Genomic DNA, 23,941 nt, shown 5'->3' with positions numbered 1-23,941 from the left:
AAAATAAAAAAAAAAATTTTTTAAAAATGCAAGAATAACATGTGTGACATGGTGACTGCACAAGTCTGCTTTTAAATAAAACATCAGTTGGCAGACCCAAAAAGTTTTACTGCATCACTACTTCAAAAATATTTAATACAAATTCAATCAGAATTTAAAACCTAGGTGTGAAAAGGGAAGAAAGCTTACACCAGCAGATGTGAGCTGGAATGGCATTTGAGTGGAACCTCTGAGCAAACATCAATAAGGCTTTCAAAATGCCAAATATCCTTTCAAATTACGTCACTTTTCCATGTGTAGGTATGGTGAAAAGTCAGCTGTATGTCTTTCATCCTATTGATCTTCGTTTCCTAAAGAGACTGAATTTTTCATATTTGATAATCGTGTTTAAATCAAACTTGGGACCTGGCTGTCACATACAGCTTTCTGGCTTTGCCAGCAGGGCCGAGGGAAACAGACTGATGAACATAAAGGTAAGTGTTTATCACCGTATCACCAAGTTTTTCCACAGTTGGTGTTGGGAAACTGTCATGCTCCATGTTGCTTCCGGCACCCTAACCGAATGATATCATTAAATCTTGGCATAAACAGTTATGACTCATGCTCTGCTGTTTGTTGTGATGCCATCACTCTGGCTTGCTATTCTACAGGCAACAGCTAGAGAGGCATTTTTCATATGAATGACCACAACTGTCATGACTGTGTCCTGTGGCCACAGGAAAAAGTACAGCTCGTGGTCAAAAGTTTATAAATACACTCATAATGGGCATGGATGTCATGGTAATTTGGGCCATAGTAAACCATATATTATGTTTGAATTTATTTTGTATGTTCTCTAATCCGCACAGGGTCAAACGTATACATACACCCCCACTGATTTGTTTATACAGCCATGGGCAAGTTGTTGGAGTTCATTATGTTAGTTTCACTTAGGTTTTGTGTGTTTGAGTTATCAGCATTGTTGTCAACTTTGACTAGAGTTCTGTTATTTTGACCTCTTTTGTGGGCCCGAGATTTTGATTCTTTTTGCATGATTTAACCAATTATGTTTTGGGGTTAAATAAAAAATCCTTTTTTTTGGACTTTAACCTGTGCCTGAGTTTCCTTCGCTGCTCGGTCCATCACATCCATGTGGGTCACTGTAGATACACACATTTGAATAACTTGTTCTCACATAGAGTTTTTGGACTGCAGTTGTTAAGAAATGACCCCAAGAGACTTTCCCCAACATCAATCTACACAATTCTCCTTCTTAGATCTTCACTGAATTCCTTGGACTTTCCAGTTGTCGTGCATATTGGTCAATCCAGTGAGTGTTGCCATGCAATCCTTTTTAGGATGGCAAAGAAGTACCACCAATTGTATTCAGTCATAATTGCTAATGAGACGTTAATAAATAGTTAATAAAAGACACTTATTAAACGATTTGAGTGTATGTATATATGTGAGTGTGGATGTAAACCTTTGACCCTGTGGATTAGAAAAACACCCAAGATAAATTCAAACTTGTGAACCCAATTCCTGTTTTTTAAAATCATTAAAGACATATGCTGTACAATTATTCCACCCTGGAAAAAGAACATTTCAAAGAAATCATTTAAAACCCCCAATTAACATGACATTTACAGTCATGATGAAACTTCTGACCTCAACTGTAAGTCATTCTGACTGACTGTTCATAATATTAATTTTTTCAGCTAGATTAGCTAAGCACCTCAATTTTCTAGGAAAGTCCAAACTGGAGGCAGCCATTTCTTTTGTGGTCTCGATCACATTTGACCCCATGACACATTTTGAATGACAACCCCCTCATTTGCCTAACGAAGCAGTAAAGGAAACGAAATGGGAGTTTGGGGAAAATGGAAGGGGAAAAATAACACATACATAATTAAATAAATCATTTGCACCACCTCATTACCATCCTGCTTTGGTCAGAATAGAAATACTCACTCATACCGCAAGAAAAATGTTTTATGAAGCTCCTTTAAAAAATTGCTGGCATGACCTCTTTGTGTGTCCAGTCATGTTGAAAGCTCCTGTTCAGTGGTTTCGATACACCCATGCTTCTCTAATGGACTGTGTGGACTGCCACAAAGCAGACATCAGCATAAAGGTTCTCGGTGTGATGAAATTGATTTTCAACGTGTTCTTTTGTTCCCCTTTGGCGAAAAACACATTTCATGTCATTTATTAAAACCAATTGTGACTGCACAAGAGCAAGGTCTTAATCCAAACCTAACAACATAAAAACAGATGTTTCTATGCTACCTCCACTACATCCAAACTAAAGGACTGTGTAGTACGTTTCCCCTTAGTGTTTCAAAATATCTAATGTACAGTAAATCAATCATTTAACTAGTTCAATCTAAAATTTACACTGAACCTCAACCTTAAATTTACACAAATGTAAATTCAAGTTAACAAATATTCAAATATTAAAATCACCTCTGATATATGTCACATAAATCACTCATTGAAATTTGAAGTTTAGCATTACTTAAGATATATTTATAATTACATGCTCTTTTTTTCCCCTTTTATCTCTAATACACCAAGGAATCAGGTTAAAGCGTGTCCCCATGACACATTTTGAATGACAGATGTAATGATAGCAGAAATGCAAAAGAAATTAGCATTTGAGAAAAACTGAGGGGACAAATAATCTATAATGAAATAAATCCTTTTCACCACCTTGTCACAATCCTACTTTGGTCAAAATAAAACCATGTAAACACTCGTTCAAACCACAAGAAACATGTTTTTAAGCTTCTTTGAAAATTGTTGGCACAGCCTCTTTGTGTGTGTGTGTGTGTGTGTGTGTGTGTGTGTGTGTGTGTGTGTGTGTGTGTGTGTGTGTGTGTGTGTGTGTATATATATATATATATATATATATTCAATCAACTGGTTTAAACCAAACATAATCTGTAATACAAAAGGGGATCAGGTAAAAGTGCACAGATCAGAGTGCAACACATTTTAAGTCACTGTGACATGTTTAAAAAAATCCTAAAAAAAAATAAAAAATTCTAACCTAACCCTTCCCTGACCACACAGTAGGTTTCTGGCTGTTGCCAGGTGAAACGTATTGCAAAGAGGGAGGAGCTCTGAAAACCTTAATGACTGCTTTAGTCACTAGCACACTGCCACAGTTCCCTGTAATTTGTTTCTGTCTCTGCAGACACTTAGAGCTGCTTTGAAACTGGAAAAGGTGCGGCACAAACTGTACATGGAGAATGACAACTTTGACAGTAAATGTTGTGCAAGATCGCTGCAAAAAACACATTTCAAAAGTTCCAACTTGTACTATGAAGTGTGCATAGTACAAGTCGGAACTATTCAAATGTTTGAAGATAATTTGGCATCTTCCATGGAAGACCATGTGTTAATAGACCTCTCTTCCTTGTTATTGATCTCTGGCTCTCTTCCACAGCATGTCTTTTGTCCTATTTTCCTTCTCCTTTCACCCCAACCAGAGTTTTTCTTCCTGTTAAAAGGGAGTTTTTCCCTTCCCACTGTTGCCAAAGTGCTTGCTCGTAGGGGGTCATATGATTGGATTTTTCTCTCTATGTATTACTGTAGGATCTACCTTACAAATATAAAGCACCTTGAGGTGACTGCTATTGTGATTTGATGCTGTATGAATAAAATTGAACTGAACTGAACTTAAGCCTCCCACATAAGCCTTCAGCAACAACTTGCAACTTGTTGGGGAATAAACACAATTGCAATATTGACCAGGGCTTTAAGTTGCTCTTAAGGTTGAAGTGAAGACAAACCTCTAATGCCATGTCTAATGTCCAGTGGAGGGAAGGTTCCCTTTTTATACAAAATATATAGTTTGAAATTACCCCACTTCTGACTCCATTTATTGGATGTTTCTGAACAATTTTATGGTCCCAGTCACTAGCTGTAAGTGTTCTTTGAAACACCATACTTGTAAATTATGGTTGCATTTATAGATGAGACAAGACAAAGATAAGATCATAAGCAGGCTTTAAGGTGTGGCTACCCCTATGATTGACAGGTCTCCTTATGATTGCTTTGGTCACCCATAGCTTACATGGAAGACAGCAACTTGTCCACAAACACAAACACTCTAACTAATTGTCAAGTGCAGTGAAGCTGTGAAAGCTTTATTTAGACACATCCCACATTCTGAACCTCAGCTGATGCAACTTACTATTCAAAGTCTCTGGGCCTGTGTGACTCCGGCACTAAGGGGAAAAGACTCCACACAAGTTTTGAAATCCACTAACTAGTAATCTTTTTCAATTTTGGTTTGCTGTGTTTGAAGTTGACTCCCTTGTGTTTTATGTACATTGTTTGCCTGCTAATGATTGATGTTCTTTTTCCAATTTAAGTTGTTAAAGATAACCCTCTGTTTCAAAACTTTCACATCATAATTATCTACTGAAGGCGATAACAAGTAAAAGGTATTACATTTGGCACCCTAAAGTCTGAAAGGCCAGAAAACTTCAAAAAGAAAGTGTTCTCTACTCATAGTGCAATCTGATAAGTATAACAAGAACTGTTAATTTTGATATCTTACTGTCCTGAAGCAAATTCAAGGGTCAGTGACAGCTGATATAAAATTGGTGATAAAAACTCACTGGGGAGCTTTCTAAGCTTCATACAGACCCAGAGAATACCCAGGAGTGTAGTTTTTTTTCTCCTCTAAAAAGATAACAAATGACTGAGTGTGGGAGAACCTGTATTTCACTGATATAAGTAGGGATAGATGTTATAATTCAGAGGCAATTGACAGCACCCTGAGGATCACTGAAATGAGATAATAAACTCCACAGTGAAAACCCTGTGTGGAACTATGTGGACTTCTAATCTCGAAAATGGTAAAGACGGAAGATTCAATCAGACTGTGTAAGTGCCACAAAGTATTTTAGTATCTCTTCTTGGCCATATAAAGCAGATGAACGATAAATCGTGCCAGGTGCGAATAAGTAGGTAGGCCGCTAAAACATTTCACTAACAAACAAGCAAAATGTAGCAACAAAAAAATTCTCATCTGCATACACGTTCCACCAAACTATAAGCTGAATTCACAGGGATTGAAAAGCCTATGAAAACACTAACTTTCTGTGGTAATTAGCACCCTGTGTGCAATGCCAATTCAAGCCAAGTGCCGCTGTAGCACATTTTCATATCAGGAGAACAATAGCCAAATCAAAAGCGCCAATCACGCGTCCTGTCGTGTTTGATGTTCGAACAAAGTTGGGTGCTCATTTGCAGTAACACTGAAATCAGGGCTGCATTCTCATTTGCCGGAATGAGATGCACATTAGCCGAGCGTTTGTTTAACTAGCGACGAAAACTAAATCAAAGGAATAGCATACAACAAGACAGCAATGCAATTAATGACCAACATTCATTTGCCCTACTCACTTTGTCTGTTTTTATCTCTCTGTGTGTGTTTTCTTTGTGCAAAGCTGCATATTGAGCAACCGAATCTCCATAGAAACCAGGCTGCTGCTGGGCATTTGGAGCGTGCCCAGAAAATGTCATGATGAAAGTCAGCAATTCAGCAATGGGCACTAAACGCCACTGAGGAGACATGTAATGGCTGCCAATATTTTGAGCATGGGAAAACAGCAGGGGGTTGACACTGTCGCCTCTGACCACCTCCCTTCTACTCAGACTTATGTTTTTATAGCTGGCAGAAGCAAGACTGGGATGCATGCCAACCGATAGACAGTCCAGGATGGAGCTGACAACAGGACCGTCAGACAGATGACACAGGCGCATGCTTCTCAAGTAGAGAAAGATGATATTGTATCAGGCCGCCTACTTTCACGCTCCCACCGCTATAATGTGATGAGCTGTCACATTAAAATCCTCAAGTTGGTCAATTTGGAGCGCTGTGAGTATTCCCCTACGGCAAGAATTATTGCACTCATAACAATAACGCTAAAGGTTTGAGACGATAAATGTCAGCAGGAACACTGGTTGGAAGGCTGGCCCGAGCTTTGAAAAGAAAGCCCATTCTTAAAAGGTCTGTGACTGGCTGAGCACCCAGATGCCAAATTATGGGTCTTCAGGCCCCTGCAGGCTACTGAGTGGGCTCTGTGTGCTGCCTCATCAGGCAATTTGCAGGGAAGTGGGGAGAAATTTGTTATTCATTAGTGTCTAAGTGAGGATTTTTTTTAACAAACTATACCATGACATTAAGTGTAAGCTCAGAAACTAGAGCCTAAATAAGACAAGCCTTCCGACTTGATAAGCTCACCTCATCTCTGTGTACCATTTTGAGGTGTCACACACACACAACAGTGGCATAAACAACCCCTGGCAGCATGTCCAATGAAGCTGGAGCACGAGCGTCTCCTAATTCGCATCTGAGCCTACAGGCAATTACCTGCTTATCATTCGAGACTAGCACTCTCTCTTCTGAATGTTTGTCACAGGCGTGGAGGTGGCGCCGAGATGACAGCGGGGACCCGAGGGGGGCCGACGGTGAACCTGGAAACGCTCAACGTTTCAATTAGAGGCTCGGCGGAACACGGTGGCTCCTGATCGCCTTCCTGCTCTGCAGCTCTAGGCCCCTAATTACAGCAGGTCGATAAGCCCAGGAAACACAGCTCCAATGGACTGAGGCAAGGCACAGATAAACACAAACGAAGACGAGAATACAAAGACATATCAACTTGCCCACTGAAACACACATGCATTATATGGTACAGACACACAAGGCACGTGGAGATAAACTGCTGATTAATCTGACTTCATGGTGCATACAAAATGCACACACAATCACTGGCTGCACGTCCGTGCACATATTTTCTTTCATTTTGATCTAAATTATTCTGGTTTAAGCTTTTGGGTCGAGGTCTTTTCTCCAAATCTGATTTAATACTGTCGGGTTTTACATGCACGGATGAACAGCACAAAAGCGATGAGTATTTCCTGCATTTACCTTCCTCGGTATCTATCTCGTTTCTACACATCTTCATCAGCTCCCTAAAGGCGTGCACATATCATGTTCAGCACAATAGCTGTTATTGTGTTACTCTAAAACCGATGGTGTTAAAAATAAACTCGCCATAGATGAACAGCTGCCTTTTTTTAAGTTGCTTCAACACAGCAGACATGTTCAGAAAGAGCACACAGCAGAGGAAAGCAAAAGCTTAAACAGTGAAAGTGGTAGAATTTTTCTTATGAGCAGAAGGTTTATTTCACTGCTCTGACAACCAATGAAATTTCCTCTAGTTTGACATGGTTTAGGTATGTCACCAGAACTGGTACTTTATATACCTTTCAATGTGAAAATTATAAAAACAAGATATTATTTAGGTGTTTTTTGTCATACTGTAGGTACTGTAGGCAGTGGATGTACTAAGGATGCAATTTTTTCCAGACATACAGCACATCTCTACCAGGTCTAGTCTACCCTAGTGCATGCTGAAGAAGAAGTACTGCCACAAGCACAGGAAAAACTAAATCTGGAAGACAACTAAATGTTGTAATAGCTCTGCCACAAGGCATTCGCGAAAGTCGCAAATTTCAGTATGCAAACTAGGTTCTCGTACTTCCTTTTTTATATAGAACGCCTAAAACACCAGCATGTAGATCTATTTAAAGAATGCAAGCTGAATGAGTTTAAGCTCAGCATCCCAAGTATTTGCCTTCTTATGGAACCATTTTGTTTTTGACAGCAGGCAATGCCACTGTAAAACTAAACCACTGCTCAAAGTTTGCAATAGCTAACATTATATAAATCCTTAAACTAACACAATACCTCAGAGAAATTTTAGTAGACTAATCAGCAACCATCTTAACATTTCATTATTCTGTGTTCTGTTGACGTATTGTTAAGATTTTAAATAAAAAGTAGAGCGGGACTGATATATTGGATGGTAAATTCTTGCAGCTACATCAGGAGTGGCATTCCTAGTGGCTGAAAAAGAAAATTTAAAAAAATAAAGAAGCGATGGGAGAAACACTCCTTAATTATGTTATGAACGTTGATGTTGCCCCTACAAAGATCATCAGCTGATCCAAGCAAAATCAGAGTAATCTAAGACATGTCGTAACAATAAAATAGGATTTTTTTTTTTTTAACTGTGCTTTCATGCTATCTTAGTAAAGATTAAAAAATAACTACACATACAAAATTTTAGGGAAATCTGTTTATATTCCATGTGTCTGAAAGAAAATAAATAATGGCTAACATCAGATTTTTAAGTCGCCAAACTTCAGTGTGAGTAATGGTCTTAAAAATGCGACACTAGTCTTCTACCACCAAAGCAGTGATTTACAACTGCTTTTGAATTAACAAGTTCAAGTTTACGTACATCATATAATCATTTTGCTTTGGTATCAAGAATTGTGAAATTCTACTTGTATTGGGTCCCACAACTACATTTTTTATATATTTTTTTTCCTTCCCCCCGCTGATTAAGGTGTTTTACATTTCTCATTTTTATTTCCATTGGGCTTTTAAAAAATGACTGACCAGAAGATTAGGCTCCATGTAGGAACCTGAAAATTTCTAATTCAAAACGCGATTGCAGTTCATTTATAAAAAACACATTAGATTAGATATAATAATATTCTAAATACCTTTACCTTATTTATATCAATTTGAAAGAGGGTGAGGAGAAAAAGGCATGACTTAGACTTCTTGGCCAGTTGGTTCATTTATGGAAATATGACCGCTCAGGTTCATAAAGGAAAAAACGGAACATTGTTTAATAGCATCTCGATGCATATTCTGTGCTGACTCGCGTAGCTTAGAGACACAATTAGAATACAACAAAGGAGCAAAAACACATTTTCCCCAACACCTGACAGAAAGAATTGCTGAACTTTTCCTAAATGAGGCAGTTTTACACAATATTTGGAAACTCCTCCTGAGGTGTTTTCATAAAGCCACACACACACACACACACACACACACACATGCACACGCGATGTCTACACTGACTGTTAGTGAGATGGAGGATTGTCATGACATTTAGTTTGACCGTTGCTCCAAACACTGAATATTTATTGCTGTATTAAAGCCCCCCTCCCATCCCCCACCCCCATGCTTTATAAGCCATTTCGGCAAAGAACATTTAAATCATGACAACAATCATGATGAATTGCCATGCTAGCTGCCTGGCAATCTCGCCTCTAATCTCCACTTCAGACCCCAACATTACGGCTCAATTGGTCATAATTGCCCTTTAGATGAACTATGGCACAAACATTAGGGACATCCAATTCTCCTCTAAATCCATCTTCCATTCCCTCTTATCAGTCAAGGGCAGTCAGTAAACAGGAGGAACTGGCCTATCATCTATTAGCATTCCAAAACTGAATAATCTTGTCACTCTTACTTTTCCCGAATCTATTTCAGCTATTCTGCTTATCTCTCTTATTAAAAAGTGGCTACCCTAAAAAGATTCAACAAAGTGAGAAGAAAGAAAAAAGGGGAAAAAGTGTATGTGATAAAACTGACTGCTCTGACAGCATGTTTGCTAGTTGGTTTATCACAACAGGAGAAATCTATGTGGAAGTGAGCAAAGTTCCACGCCAAGTTTGCAGTTGTGTGGTTTTAAAAGAAGTTTGTGCATTTCCCAAATGAAATGTACTCTAGTATGCTAGTTGGAAGCAAAGTCACTCAAAGCTGGAAAGTCCATCATACAGAAAATGTAGACTGAGGACTTCAGAAGAACCTCATAAATATCAGTTTAAATAGCCTGCCAGAAGGTGGATAAAAGTTTTCCTATACAGAACTTCTCACTGTATCACACTGAGGAAGCAAGGTGGTGGTCAGATCTTTTCCCTGAAGCTTGGTAACTCCATCTGTCCAACTACTAAGGCACCACACACCGAAGTGCTCCAAAGCCAGCTGGGACTAAGCTCTCCAGCATGTGCTGGGTCTGCCCTAAGGCCTCTTCCTGATATGACATGCACAAATACCTCACCTAGGAGATGCCCAGAAGGCATCCTAGTTAGATGCCTGAACCAACTCAACCAGCCCCTTTCAACGTGGAGGGGCGCATCTCTTCTGAGCCCCTCCTGAATGACCAAGCTCCTCTATTACCCCTCGAAAGAAGATCATTTCCAATGTTTATATCCACAGTCTCAATCCACAATCCACAGAGCTCCTGGCCCATAGTTGAGGGTATGAGTCACATGGAAATAGACATTAAACTAACAACAACCTGTCTGTCAGTCTCACAGTCTGCTCTCCAACATACATGGGATGAGCCTCGTAACTACTTTCAGAAAATAACCCAAAACTGTAGCTAACATATCACCAGTTAGTCACATAGTTCCACTGATCTTCTCTTCTATTTTCTCTGTAGCAAGCCGATTAGCTCAGCCACTTGTGGGAAAACACATTCTCTGTGGTTGCCTCTGTGTTGTAATTAGATGACAAAGACATATCAGCAGGATTAGGTGACTCCCATGGCAGAGAAACAGAAGGATGCCACAGAAATAATCTAGAGGTCTGTTCAATTTCCTATTAATTCCAGTGTACAGGCGTTGGCTGCAAATCAGCTGGGGCATAGCAGCTTCATATCTTGCCAGGGGGTACTTGTGAGATAGTCTTCAAATAACCAGAATAAATGGGGCCTAATGGCTAAAATAGCCGTTTACACTTGGTTTAAGCAAAAAAAAAAAAACTGTCCACACTATCCTTTTAGTTTTCACAAACACAGTATTGATAATGCATCTGAGCTGAAATACAAACAATGCTTCTGACAGGGAACATGACTTTACCCAAAAAACATGCATTCTGCTAATGCATGTTGACTGTCTGGTTAAGGATTTACAACAGGATACGCTCCCTTGAAGTCGTTAAAAAATGTAATTAAAAGCAAGTAAATTGCATTTATTATCTCAGTGCCTTCTATCAAAAATGTGATGAAAATTGCAACCTTACGAAACCCCCATATGAATCGAGAAGCCAGAAATAGCAGCGCAAATACATGAGAAATGTAATAAAAGCTTTTGAAAATGTGAATAAGCCATAAAGTGTTGTGCCTGCATTGCTTTAGCTAGTGATCACTGTAGGGCTGTCAGTGATGGTAAAAGTGTGTTTAAAAATCTTCCAGCTAAAGAGTGAGCTGCAACACATCAGAATGATGGAGTTTATTGTTAGCACACGATCCACTCATCATTCAAGAGTGAGTGGATCGTGATGCACGTGATAGTCTTTTTTTCCCAAAATCCTGCTAAATAAAAACTTGGGCGAATGAATTAACTGTGGCCCAAAAATCAAGGTATAATGGATTTGGAGAATGGTTACACCGGTAACATTGAGTCTGTTTTTTTGAAAGACATACTATTGAGATTTAGCTCAGTCTCATAACCACCTGGAAACTTTTTAAAAGTATTTTCATCTCCATAATAGAAGCTTGCATAAAATTTGACTGAAATACAAAAACAAAACAGAGCTAATAAGCTACATTAGCATTCTCCATCCAATCCCCCACACTGAGCCTCACTGCAAGCTCCCAAGCAAGCTAATCCACTGATAACCGCATTGAAATTAATTTATTTTGCCGTGTAATTGTGCTGTTTTAAACACGTGTCAGAGTCTACACTCACTGTAAGCTAATCTGGCACATTTTAGTCACGCTGACAAATGAATACTTAACCTGTGACAGTTGTTAGAAAGTAGAAAAGTCGACATAATACACATTACATTGACAATGAAATCACATTCTGCAGGAAAGTTCATGCAAAAGCACAAATGTCAATACAGGTGCAGCGCAGATGATCCCACTCTAGCACCACTGTGTCTTGTGTGCAAGTTGCTACTTTAATCAACATCTGTTTGAGCACTTGTCATGCGTGCTCTTCATCGGCAGGCTACCGAGGCACCACACCAAGGTGAATGAAACAAAACACGGGCTGATTAAAGCCACGCTTATCTTTGCAATACAACAGGAAGCATGCTAAAATGAAATATCACCCATTTCACAATTTTTGAACCTTTCGCCATCGTAAAAAGAGCGTGTTCCCTTCTGACTTCTTCACATCAATATTTCGGTTTGACTTTCAAGTGAGCATCTTCAGGTTTTATGTTTGAATTTATCTGCTCGTGGCAGACAGGCTCCATTTCAAGTGAACAACGGCTTATCAATATTTGAGAACAGCACCCCTTCAGAAACCTCACTTAAGATCGACATGACGGTGAATACAATCACGATACTAAGTAAGCAGCCTCTCTTAGAAAAAAGACATGCTATTGGAAGACTAGTCCTTTGTATAACTAATTCAGAACACCAAATTCTTGCTGTGAGAGAGAGAGTAAGTAAGTAAGATCATAGCCCTTGCATCCTACCCATGCTATGGCTTGATTCTTTCTTTGGCCCTTAGATGTCTATCCTCTTCAACACCCACAGCCTGCTCCACTCAGCTGTTGCTCAAGCTGCCGCAATGGCATGATCTGAGTTTTTGGCATTGAATCCCCCACCCCCCACCACCAAAAAAACAACCAAAAAAAACCTTTTCTGTTCTGCTAGTACGAGACTGCACAAATTCAGGTCTAAGAGGGAAGACTTTGCTTTTCAGCTCGTCTCTCAACACATCTAAGTCTCTCTCTTTAGACTGTGTTACCTACTATGGTTTCCAAAAAGTGTGGGGGAAAAAAAGGCCTGATTATTAGGATGAAGGGTGGAGGTGAATCTGCAGAAGTCTCACCCATTAAAAGCTGGGTGCTGTGATCTCTGCTTTAAAGCCGCACTGAGCTTCAAATGGCTGCGAGAAAAATGACTGAAATCTGTATAATGCAACCGTTCACAGCGCAGGCGTGTTTACCAAGCCAGCAGGGTTTGTTCTTCCCTTTAAACACAACTATCTTGCCCCTGTTGTCCATATCAAGCAGCAGATTTTAATTTCAACAACTGCCGTGCGTCAAACCTGCAGGTTCCCCAATCACAGCACTCTGGTTCATTACCTAGACAGCGATGAAACACCAAAGATATGTGTATTTTGACAACAGCTTTCAATTAATCCAGTGTCTCATCTCTGCAAATGCATTGCCTCCCCTGCCTCATCTCGACCTCTTACACCTTCAGAACCTCTACCTTGTTTCAGTAATGAGGGTTAGCGATGTGACTCTGTGCTGCTGCAGCTAGGTGATTACTGAAGAGCTGCTGCTGTTATCTCTAGTGAGCTGCCCTCTATCTCCATCCTCTGTCCCTGGACCACAAGCCCTGCTAGCAGACCATCAATCAGCGGATCACTGCAGGAGCACATGTAATCACAGTGGCCGTGTCTCCTGATGTAAAGTGTTTCCAAAAACACACGTCTTTGTTAGACTGGAGGTTTAAAAAATAATATGCTTGAGGCCATTGTTTGATTACCCTATTCAAGTCTCAGGAAAGTCTACGGAAAGTCACAAACTGCCATCTGCTGATGTTTGAGAATGACCAGGTCTTTTTGGTAATTATCACAAAGATCACTGGGACTAGAATGCCCCCCCCCAGGTCTCAGCTGATCTTGTGAGCAGAAGGACCGTCTATCTGAAAGAGCCAGCTGATAAGTAAAAAACACTTTTGATTTGGGGAGAAAAAAACAAATAAAAAAAAATAAAACTTGATTATTTGATAAGCCAGAAGATGTATCAACAGAATCGTTTATTAAGCAAAAACATCCATTCCAAGTTTTTGAATGATGAGCCGTTTCTCAGCTCTTTGTTGTACTGCTGAAAATGAAACGGCTTTGTATTCAGCGTTGTTGTTCAGACCAAACTAATATTCTGAGGTTGTCACCTTGGGAGCTTGAAACTTGTAAGACGGGGCTTTTGCCATTTTCTGGAAACTCAACTCATTGATTTGTTGGGGAGGAAAAATAATTATGAAAATAAGTGTTGCAGCTCTATTTCATCCTTTCAAAATACACATCTAATTAGAGCCTGAGGGGATGTCTTTACATTTCTTCTTTGTCTTACCAACACTCCTGAACAACCTAACATATTTAAATTGCCATGGCACAAGACAGGAGAAAAGAAAAACCCTCACGGTTTCTCCAGAAGCATTTTCCATTGATTTGCACAGTTAATTTCAGGACAGTCTAATCTACTCCTTGGTGATGTTGATGTTTGTGCCTGCACAGTCTGTAATGCACGTGCACAGTGCGCAGGGTGCTACTTGGGGACCTTTGACTGCCTCCAAGGGTGTGAGCGACAGTCTGCTGCTAAATCACAGCATGGGGGAGATTGTCTGCTTGGCAGGATAAAACCAAGTGTCCTTCTCACCTTTTCTGTCATTATTAGACAGGTGCGGCACACAGGTGGAGGACAACAGTGACAGATGCCATCTAATGTTAAAGTTTAAGTTGACAGACTGGCTGGAGGGGATGAGATGTGATATATAGGGATTCACCTAAAACAGTCTTGAATGTGGCTGTATGCAGTAGAATGAACACAGAACAACAGGATTAGAGGATCTGGATGTCCAGATATCCAAACTAACATCTGTCAGAGCATATTTGTAATGGCACCACGGAATTTATGAGTTTCTTAATTTTATTTTGCTACAATTCCAAAAACTTTCAAAAATATTAAACGTTTGTAGGTAAGAAGCAATTCATTTGCATCATTATTCAAATTCAAGGGCTCTGTGCTGTAGGTGGAGGCACATTATTTGTTAACCTTGACATTAACATGGCACGATAAAAAGGGCTCTTTGTTATCGCAACACGAAACATTCGTGCTTAAAATGATTTTCCCTGAAGTGTCCGCCGGCTGTGGTACCTCAGTGGAGGCGGGTCAGCAGATGCTCCATCATTACTGAGTGATGGAGGTAGCGAATAAAAACAGAACAGAGCCACCCTGCACCACCACATCAAAAAAATGCAACAGTGTTCTCAGCCTGCAGACTGAAGAGAGCACAAAAAACGAGCACGTCTGGGGAAAAAAGATCAGAAGATGAGTGAAGATGACGTGATGATTTAAAAGTGATATAATCATTAGTCGCACTTTTGCAGGCCTTCCAACGCGATTCAAGTTGGGTTAATTGGGCTCATTTGCGTGCTCTGCTGCTGCAAGGTGAAGCGCACTGGACGCAATGGACAACACAAGCTGCTCCTTGTCTCCCGTGCGTAAAGTCACACAATAATTACCGCGGAATAATAAAGACGATTACAACGGAGGCTGCAAAATAAATCTACCGGCGGTGATGATCTGACAGCACCGGCTAGCCTTTCACTTTCACGAATGACTCCCTGTCCAACCGCTTTAAACGAGCTCAGAGTACCAAATTATACATGTTTCTGCCCTCCGCACACCATTTCAGTCTGTGAAAAAAGTCGCTGCAGCGTGTCATGCAAATAAACCCCGTGTTGGCCAAGCAAAGCGGAGGGGCAGCACAGGTTAACGGTGTAATTAATATGCGAGGAGGTGACAGGAAAGCTCATCCGTACCTGATCTTGCTGTTGAGTCGCTTTCGACGGTGCATTGCCTTCCTTTGCTGTGGTCATGATTCCCTAAAGCTGGGAGAAACTGTTGTTTCCCCGGCAGGAGCAAGGGAAAAATGCAAATACTGAAAGACACACACACAGAGACGGACACACACACACCGGTGCAGAACCAGTAAGTCAAAAAAAAAAAGAAGAAAAAGGAAAACGGTCTTTTTCCGGCGCCCACAAGCTTCGTGTGCAGTGACCAAGGTGTGAGATAACAAGTGGTATAAGGACGCGCTGCTCGGGAAGGGAAACGGCAAAGAAAAAAAAAAAGATTTTCAGTGGAAGCCAAAGAGGAGAGGAGGAGGAGGAGATAGCAGAGAGAGAGAGAGAGAGAGAGAGAGGAGAGAGAGAGAGAGAGTCACGCATCTCTTCTTTAAACGCTCCGTGCAGGACTCTGCGTGCGCGCAAAACGCTTGACTTGCAAGTGATGCAGACTGAGTGGATTGCAATTAAAGATGCACATTGAAATCACGCGGCTCAAACTTTAATTCAGAACTCGCGAGGAATACAAGTTCGTAAAATATTCGTTTAGATTCACGAGGACAGTAAAACGCTCCTATTTTAAACACGAACAGTCATTATCATAAAGTCTCATCGCCTTATTTATATTCCTTTATTGCAAAATTAAAGCCAGCTCGCCATCTCATTAAGTCCATTCCCACATTCGTTTATTTTTCAGAGGCAGTGCTGCGGTAAAGCTGCCGGGTAAACTTTGCGATGGGAAATTAGTCTTTGATTTTCTTCAGTATGCCTGCAGCATTTTCATACAACAATTTTTGCACTGCATAAGTTTCTTGTTGTAATTATGAAAAAAAAGGAAATTCAATGCCTTGCTGCACTGATGCATTAGTAATGGCACTGAAACACTAAGTAGCCTGGATGTAATGTAACAGTATTAAATGTTATTCGGGAGCAGCAGCAGTAATAAAATAATCACATTCAGTAGTGAGAATGTTTGAAATTATGCTCAAGACATGAGTGGCTGTAAAAAGTTATGACCCAGAGGATGGAGAAGCCTGCAATAAAGTGGGACTTGTTAGTGCTTGGGCAAAAACTGCATTTAAAACAGTTCTGCCAGTCCGAGAGTTAAACTGAATCTTTAAGACTGAGCAGGAGCAGGAAAAAAAGTTTACACTGCAGTAAAACAGAAAGGAACCAATTTTGCTGTCTGCATTTCATGATAAGAACTAAGAATTTTTTCATGGGCTTGTTCAGTTAATTACATCTCCAAGAAATCATGTACAATCTCTATTAAACACCGTCAGGAAATGACTTTGATTTGCTCCTAGATGTACTTAATGTTAATTAATACCTTAGTCTCCAGTTTGACTCTTTATATTGCAGGTTTGCAACCAAGTGTGCTGCACTGTTAATTAAAATCAGGTGGCAACTGGGTGAAGTCAATTACCTTTGAAATCCCAAATGAAAATCTGCAGTGTTGCTTTTTGTGACCAGCAGAGCACAAGACACTGAAAAAAGCCCCGTTGTTCTAAAAGAGATAGCCTCAAAGTAAAAAAGAAAGAAAGAAAACCTTTAAAATATCCCTGCATGTGATATCATTGCATTGTTTTCTGCAAAATTGCTGTTTTCTATTTTCAGTCATGCTGACTTATGTTATCTTTACATTGACAAATAACAACTTGAGCATTCCCCAAAGAAATGGGTTTCTCTCTGTGAACCGATCTAAAAGAGAGGGAATAATATAGGAAGTGTTTCACCTGGTGTTGAATTCATAATTCGATTCAATCACAAAAAAATGTGAGGTCTATATGTCAATGGTAGGTTTGTTTCGAGAGTTGATGAAATATTTTATCCTCTTGGAACACGTTATTTACTACCTGGTGGAGTAACCATTGGTAGCAAGAACAGCTGTTAGACATTTCTTGCTCTTTGCAAAGTGTCCAAAGCTACTGGTGTGATTAACATTCTGAGGTCTAAGTCTTCACTGGTGAAAACCCTAACTCTAACCCAATCTGAATATGCATTTTTGGTTTGTGAACACAATTTCCCCCCAAAAGTCAGTTTGGACTTTCTCTAAAATATAGGGCTAGGCTTACCACCTGTGATGGGTTAGTCCTCGGATAGTTCAGAGACTGGTTAAGCAACTCCATGTCCTTAATGTGCTTCATATTGAGGATTCGTTTCTCTACAAAAATAGCAAATGGACAGATGCTAAACAGCTCAATTTTGGTCTCATCAAAAACATCACAGTCCTCAATATAAATCTATGATCAACAAGGTGCTTGAAACATTCATCAGAGATTTTGGTCCATACTGTCTGTGTGTGTGTGTACAATGAACTCACTGCTATGTTCAAGAAACCAGTTTAGAGATGATTTGAGCTTTGCGATATGGGACGTCGTCCAACATCAGAAGATGGCTACATGACGAGCAACAATACGCAGGAAGGCAGGTGTCATGTTTAAATAATGGTCATGAGCCAAAAAATAAATATCCCCCACACCTTTACACCAGCACCAGCCTGACCCATTGATACAAGGCAGGATGTTCTTTATGACAAATTTACAACCTACCAACCAAATGTAGCAGCTAAAATGAAGACTCGTGATACCAGGTAATCTTTTTCCAATCTTCTATTGTCCAATTTTTTTGTAAACCTGCACAAAATGTCTCAGCTTCATGTTCTTAAATGACAAGAGTGATAATCAGTGTGTTCTTCTACTGCTATAACCCATTTGCTCCAAGGTTTCTTGTGTTCAGAGATGCCTTTCTGCATACTTTGGTTGCAATGAATTTTTGCTCAAAACAGTCTGGTCATTTTCCGATGACCTCTGGCATCAATAAGGCACTTTTACCGAGAGATCTCTGTAAACCCTAGAGATGGTTTTGTGAGAAAATCCCAGTAGATCCGCAGTTTCTGAAGGGTGATGTTTCCCACTCTGTTGCATCACCTTTTCTTTAAAAAGCAATCTCAAAGTGTTTGTTAACAGAGGAGATCAATTGCTGTGCTTTGCAAAGCCAACAAGCTATTCTTGCTTCATATAGGATTTTAGCTGCTCAACAGTTTGGTGCCTCTTTTGTCATATCTTTTGTGTCACAATAAGTCAAACACCCAGAGCAATGGATCTGTTTTTATTTCAGCGCTGCCCGAGAGCACGAAGATTTCATATTCGTTTTAAGCCAGGTCCCTTGGATCCCTTTTTTAGATTCTCAGAATCTTTTAAATAATCCTCATACTGCATGATAAAATCCACAAATTCTTTGCAATCTTATACTGAGAAACATTATTCTAAAACTATTGCACTATTAGCCCATGCAGACTTCTGAATTTTAATTTAATATAATGTTTCAGAACAATTTTCTGAATTCTGTTTCATTAATATTTTACACAGGGTCATGTATTTCCAAATTCCCCTTGAGGACACATAAGTGTGCGTGTGTGAAATAGTCAGTGAATAACATTGTCAGTAAGTCATTTTGTGTATTTTTACAATGCATGTTTTCCAGCACTTCAGTTGAAATAATGACATCCTAGTCTTTTATTTTAAGTGTTAAGCACTTCCTGTGTCATGTAACACCACGTAGTGACATGAAGAAAACTGAATATACGTTACGCGAACATACAAAATCTGCCAGAAGTAGCATGCCATTTATATGCAATTCCACAACATCATTTAGGGTAAATAAAACTTGTTAAAAACTAAAGTAACTAAGTTAAAAACTACACTTCAGTCTGGATTAGAGTGGTAGACCAAACAAAAAACAGAAGAGGCCAACATTCTTCTGGCTGTGTACAGTAGGCCATGAAGAGAGATGTGCAGTGCTGAAAATTTGCACTACATTATGCACTCTCTCATAGCTGGCAGCATTTTTCAAAATTTTGAAACATTTCAAATTTGTTGGTTCTAATTTGTTGGCTACAAAAACTTAATGGTTGTGTGCAGAATTCTGACACATGAACAAGAATGAAAGCCACCCGGTGTTCACAGCTTCATCCACTTGTGGCTTCAAACCACATTAGAAGCCTTCCCCGGCAACTCAGCCTGTGCTTACCATCAACAGGATGATGTATGAAACCGAAACAACTTCTCAACAGCCAATCAATCAGCTCCAGACTAATGATGGCCACTTTTGGCCAAAGCCCCATTGGCCGATGACGGATGCTGTGTCGTTGTACCGCCGCGGCCAAGAACACAATCACTACCTCGCTGTGGCTGTGTTAAGGAGCGAGCGTACAAACCTCACGTCTCCGATGTTGACAAATGGACACCAGACGGCGGTGATGAATGCTCCTGGGGGGGGTGGGTGGCTCTGTTTAAATACACATTCCTGAAAAGTTAGGAATTAACTGACTGGCAGTGCCAACCTGTCTAAACAAATGGAGCCATCCGTTCACTTCTGCCTCATCATTTCACTGCCAATGGAAAGCCAGCAGCCAACCTGATGAAATGAAAGTGCTTTGCCTAATTAAAACCTCAGAGTAATACATACGTGCCACAACCTTTAAATACTATACATTGATGCATTATTTTCACCCTGACACTAACTTTGTAATATTAGAGAAAAAATGGCTACTGAATGATTATATAGATAATAATTGCTATTATTAGAGAAGCTTTTCCAGTTTACCCTGCAAACTTCCAGTCCGTCATTCTGTAATTGTATGTGCATTTTTTCAGAACAGTCTGCGAGGGCATGAACAATCGATTGTAATTTCTTAAGAAAGCCTCCAAAAATTGTTGCACAAATTGAATTCAATAGCAGCTTTCTTTTTTTTCAGTTTAATTTCAGAAACAGAGACCAAGGCAAACTCTGTCCAAAGCAAACAGTTTTTATTTATCTTGTTCTGTTTTTCTTTGGCTGTACAGCTTTTTAAAAATGGAGATATTTGGAGAATTAAAGCATTAAATCCCTGGTAACACCAGTGGGCATGAGAGGCATCGTGCACATTTCATGGAAATCTGCTTTGTTTCCGATTACGACTTTTGTTGAAAGAAAATAGCTCAACGTGTGCTTAAGAAAAGGCTTGAAAGGCTGAAATAACATCCAAGCAGACACAGTTGAAAGAACGAGGCAAAGTCCCTATAGCCAAAAAATGACCACATACACCATTATTGTGAAGAAACATATGGGTCTATAATGATCCTTCCTCTGCCCTGTCCATGTCAGCAATATAACCCCATGGCACACTAATGATTAGAGTGTTAGCTGGTTCAGCTCAGGAGGATAAAATGAGAGGTGAGAGAGGTCGTGTGTTACTTTTACTCTCACTTTAACCTTCTGAGTTCATGATCACTCTCCTATTAAATGATCGCATGACCTTATGAGTTCACAAGTGTGTTGCCAGCTTATATCTTCTCTCACACATTATTTGGCTGCTCAGAAAGAAATAGCATAGTATTTAAATGGTTTCAGCTAATATATATATTGAATTTCTCTCAATCTAGCATAAAGTTATGAAATGATAAGACTTTTAGTTTTTAAAATACTAAAAAATGTATTTAAATATAAACAAATATACTAATCATGACATTTTTCTAAATCTAATTCAATAGTTTTTGGTCTCTAAACCAAACAAGTAGTTTCTAAAATTAGACATCAATAACTTTTAAAAAAATAGTATAACTGAAGTGAAAAAGTGCGCCACATTTACGGTGAAATGTTTCACTTCACCACCAGCGCTGTCCATCCTCCAAATGTGGACGTTCTTGCCCTTTGAGGGTGTAAAACGCTCAATTTTGTGGTAAATTGTGTGAAACTTTGCAAATTGGGGTCCAAAAACATCAATAAATTGACAATTATGACTATTTGATGAACTGCCCTGAGACTGTGTTGTCCTGGTTCTACCCAGGACATGCCCAAAAAACATCAGAATAGGGGTCTGGTTAGGCTGTGATCATGTAGGACACATCATTATATAGGCAACTGGAACTTTTTCAATTACCCATACACATAATGGACTGGAATGATCCAGAAACAAGTAATAAATCTGTTAGTTTTGTTCATAATAAAGCTAATAAAGTGGCATCCCACAGTCAACAACCTTCCCTCCACTCATTCCTGTCACTCTTTCACGTGTGCACACGTGGAAAAGCTCGTTATCATGATACTCAGACTACCCTCCGCATCTAGCTAGCACTACAGAAGAAGAGGAAGATGAACTGTGTTGCTTGAAATGGTTTTCAACATGAAACTTTGCCATCTGGCTTGCAAGGTTCTGGTACAGAATTTGGATTTTTGCAGTCAGCACATATATGAAAACTACACTAATATCAATGAGAGCATTCACATGGAAAGAGGTGGCAGTACATGAAGCGTGATGCTTAGGAAATGAATTTGAGAAACTGGAAGAAATTAAAAGTTTGTACAATTCATTTCATTTTAGAATTCCCGGCAGGCTAGATTAAACTTTCCTGCTTAATTCACAATGTGAATTTAACAATAAATTCATTGGTGTTTTTTTTGTGTGTTATTCCAAGGTTGTGTGTGAATAACCCACCAGGGTAAAGAAGAGCAGGCCCTCTGTTATGATAGTTTACTGCTATGGCATAGTATCTACCTTCAATCCTCACTGTCAGGTCAAAGATGACAGTGAGCCATTTGATTTTGTTGATGCTCTTTAGCTTCACTTGTCACAAAAAATAATGCTCAGAGCAGCAGAGGTCAGCTGATCACACAGGTTTGGCCACAAAGAAAACAGGTTAGTCGCTTGCCCCTGCTACACTGAATCTAAGGATTTCCCCACCTGCTAAATCCCACATAAATCTCACTGAGTGCCTGTGCAGTGATTCAACTCAACCAAGCTCAATTGTATTAAAAGTCCCTGAACTGAAATCCAAAGACTCATATAAAGTTCATTCATTTCCTTTAATTTGCATTCCAATGGTAAGAATATAATTTCTGAGGGAGTGCTGACATGTTTTTATTAGTCTTGTCCTAGCTGATAAAATGATAGTATTAAAAATACACTAAAGAGCCCATAAAAGAAGTCCAGGGAACATTTATGAAAGACACTGAAACTGAGACTGTCTTGAATGTAGCAAAATAACCATGTGATTAATTAAACCAGGTGTGCTGTGTCCACACTCTCATGCTGAAAATTTACTTCCCAATTGCTTCGAATTTTATGCGTACCCACATCAAAAATCCACATGCATAAAATGTGTCCCAACACACCAATCTGTGAAGAAGATCAAGTCTAAAAAAAAAAAAAAATAGTTATAGCCTGTTTCAGTCTTCCAGAACATATTCTGTCAGTGCACATAACCAAAACCAACTGTCAGTGTTATTTTATTTCCTAATAGACCAGCACAATACAAAAGTTGAAAAACAAAAGTCATGCACCATGACCTGTTTTGATTAGGGAGTTATCAGTTTCCTTGTAGACTCAAGTATTCTTTCTTGGAGGTAAATTTTGATGTTGCAAAAATCATGCATAGTATTTCGCAGTAGTACTCAGCCTCCCTGCAGGTGGTGAATGATATGAGTGTGTGCCTCAATTTTTCCACCCCTATTTGGCTGACGAATGACAGCGAGCATTGGGATACTGGAAATAAATAATTGCTTTTCCATCTTTTCCCCTCCTTCTCCATCTCCTTGTAAAGAGCCTATGTGAGGTCTTACATAAATATAGCTCGGACCCATCATCCTGACGGAGAGGCCTTGCATCAGGATTCGGTTATGCCAGGTGTGACTCATCAGCCTTCACAGCACTCAGGCGTGAAATGTCAACAGAGCCAGATTCCACAACCATGCCTCTGTTTCCAGCACCGGGCTGATGAGCACGTCTGTAGTTGTGAATGAGTTTTTCTAGCCTTTTTCTTATCAGCATACTTGCTGTATACAGTACATTCTGTCTGCTGCTAAAATAAGGCAAGAAACCATGGGGGTCTTCATGCGGCATCATCTTCACTTTTCATCATCACTTTTTTTTTTTAACCCCTCAGGTGAGAGACCAAGCTATATCAGCAACTAAAATTACAGAGTAGGATCATTTATGATATTCACTGCCTGATTCCAGCTCATCTACTTCAGATGAGCTGCTTATATCATCACTTTGGGCAATAAGTATATCTACCTCAAGGCTCCTGAAGCAGTAAATCTACTACAGGTCTGCTATTAACAGTTGACTCTGAAACATTGTAGTGCTGAGATGTGGAAACTTACAGAATAATCAGAGCCTATAATGTAAAAAAGATATTTAAAACAACTTCATCCTTTTGACAGCAATGGACCATTTCTTGTAGAAATAAACTACACACAACCACACTGAGAAACTGCACATGTAAATACGCAGCTAAAGTGAAGAAGTGGCTGGATTGCATGAGGCAGAGATGAGGTCCAGAACCAAGAAAGAACATATGAGAAAATCAATTGAAACACTGCTGAACACAGAGGTTTCTGCTGTCTTTGATTAGTCTGCTGCTGATGTGGATAAAATAAAATAAGCAGATTAGACTTTAGCTAGACGTTTTTAAAAATCCCCTGTCAAGCAGCAACTTTATTTAAAGCAATTATTTCAAGTGAGTAAGTTTGAACATGTTTCATCCAATCCTTA

At 39.6% G+C, this 23,941-nt stretch overlaps 1 protein-coding gene across 5 annotated transcripts in view; it reads right to left on the bottom strand.

The window, feature by feature from the left end:
* The window catches only part of LOC120741188 (dipeptidyl aminopeptidase-like protein 6), a 250,636-nt gene that overhangs the window by 100,068 nt on the left and 126,627 nt on the right, over positions 1-23,941 (bottom strand). Inside the window, exon 1 of one of the 5 annotated variants that reach the window (XM_040043919.1) lies at positions 15,382-18,856. The exons of the other annotated variants lie outside the window; for them this stretch is intronic. Within the exon in view, the coding sequence (XP_039899853.1) occupies positions 15,382-15,438 (57 nt within the window). The 5' untranslated portion in view covers positions 15,439-18,856. Of the gene's footprint in view, positions 1-15,381; positions 18,857-23,941 lie in introns of those variants that run through there. 5 annotated transcript variants of the gene reach the window in all.

This window comes from Simochromis diagramma, unplaced genomic scaffold, assembly GCF_900408965.1.
Source record: "Simochromis diagramma unplaced genomic scaffold, fSimDia1.1 OVJJ01000602.1, whole genome shotgun sequence".
Classification (NCBI taxonomy): Eukaryota; Metazoa; Chordata; class Actinopteri; order Cichliformes; family Cichlidae; genus Simochromis; species Simochromis diagramma.
Note: the sequence above shows the minus strand (reverse complement) of the source record. Positions and strands in the feature narration are given on the sequence as shown.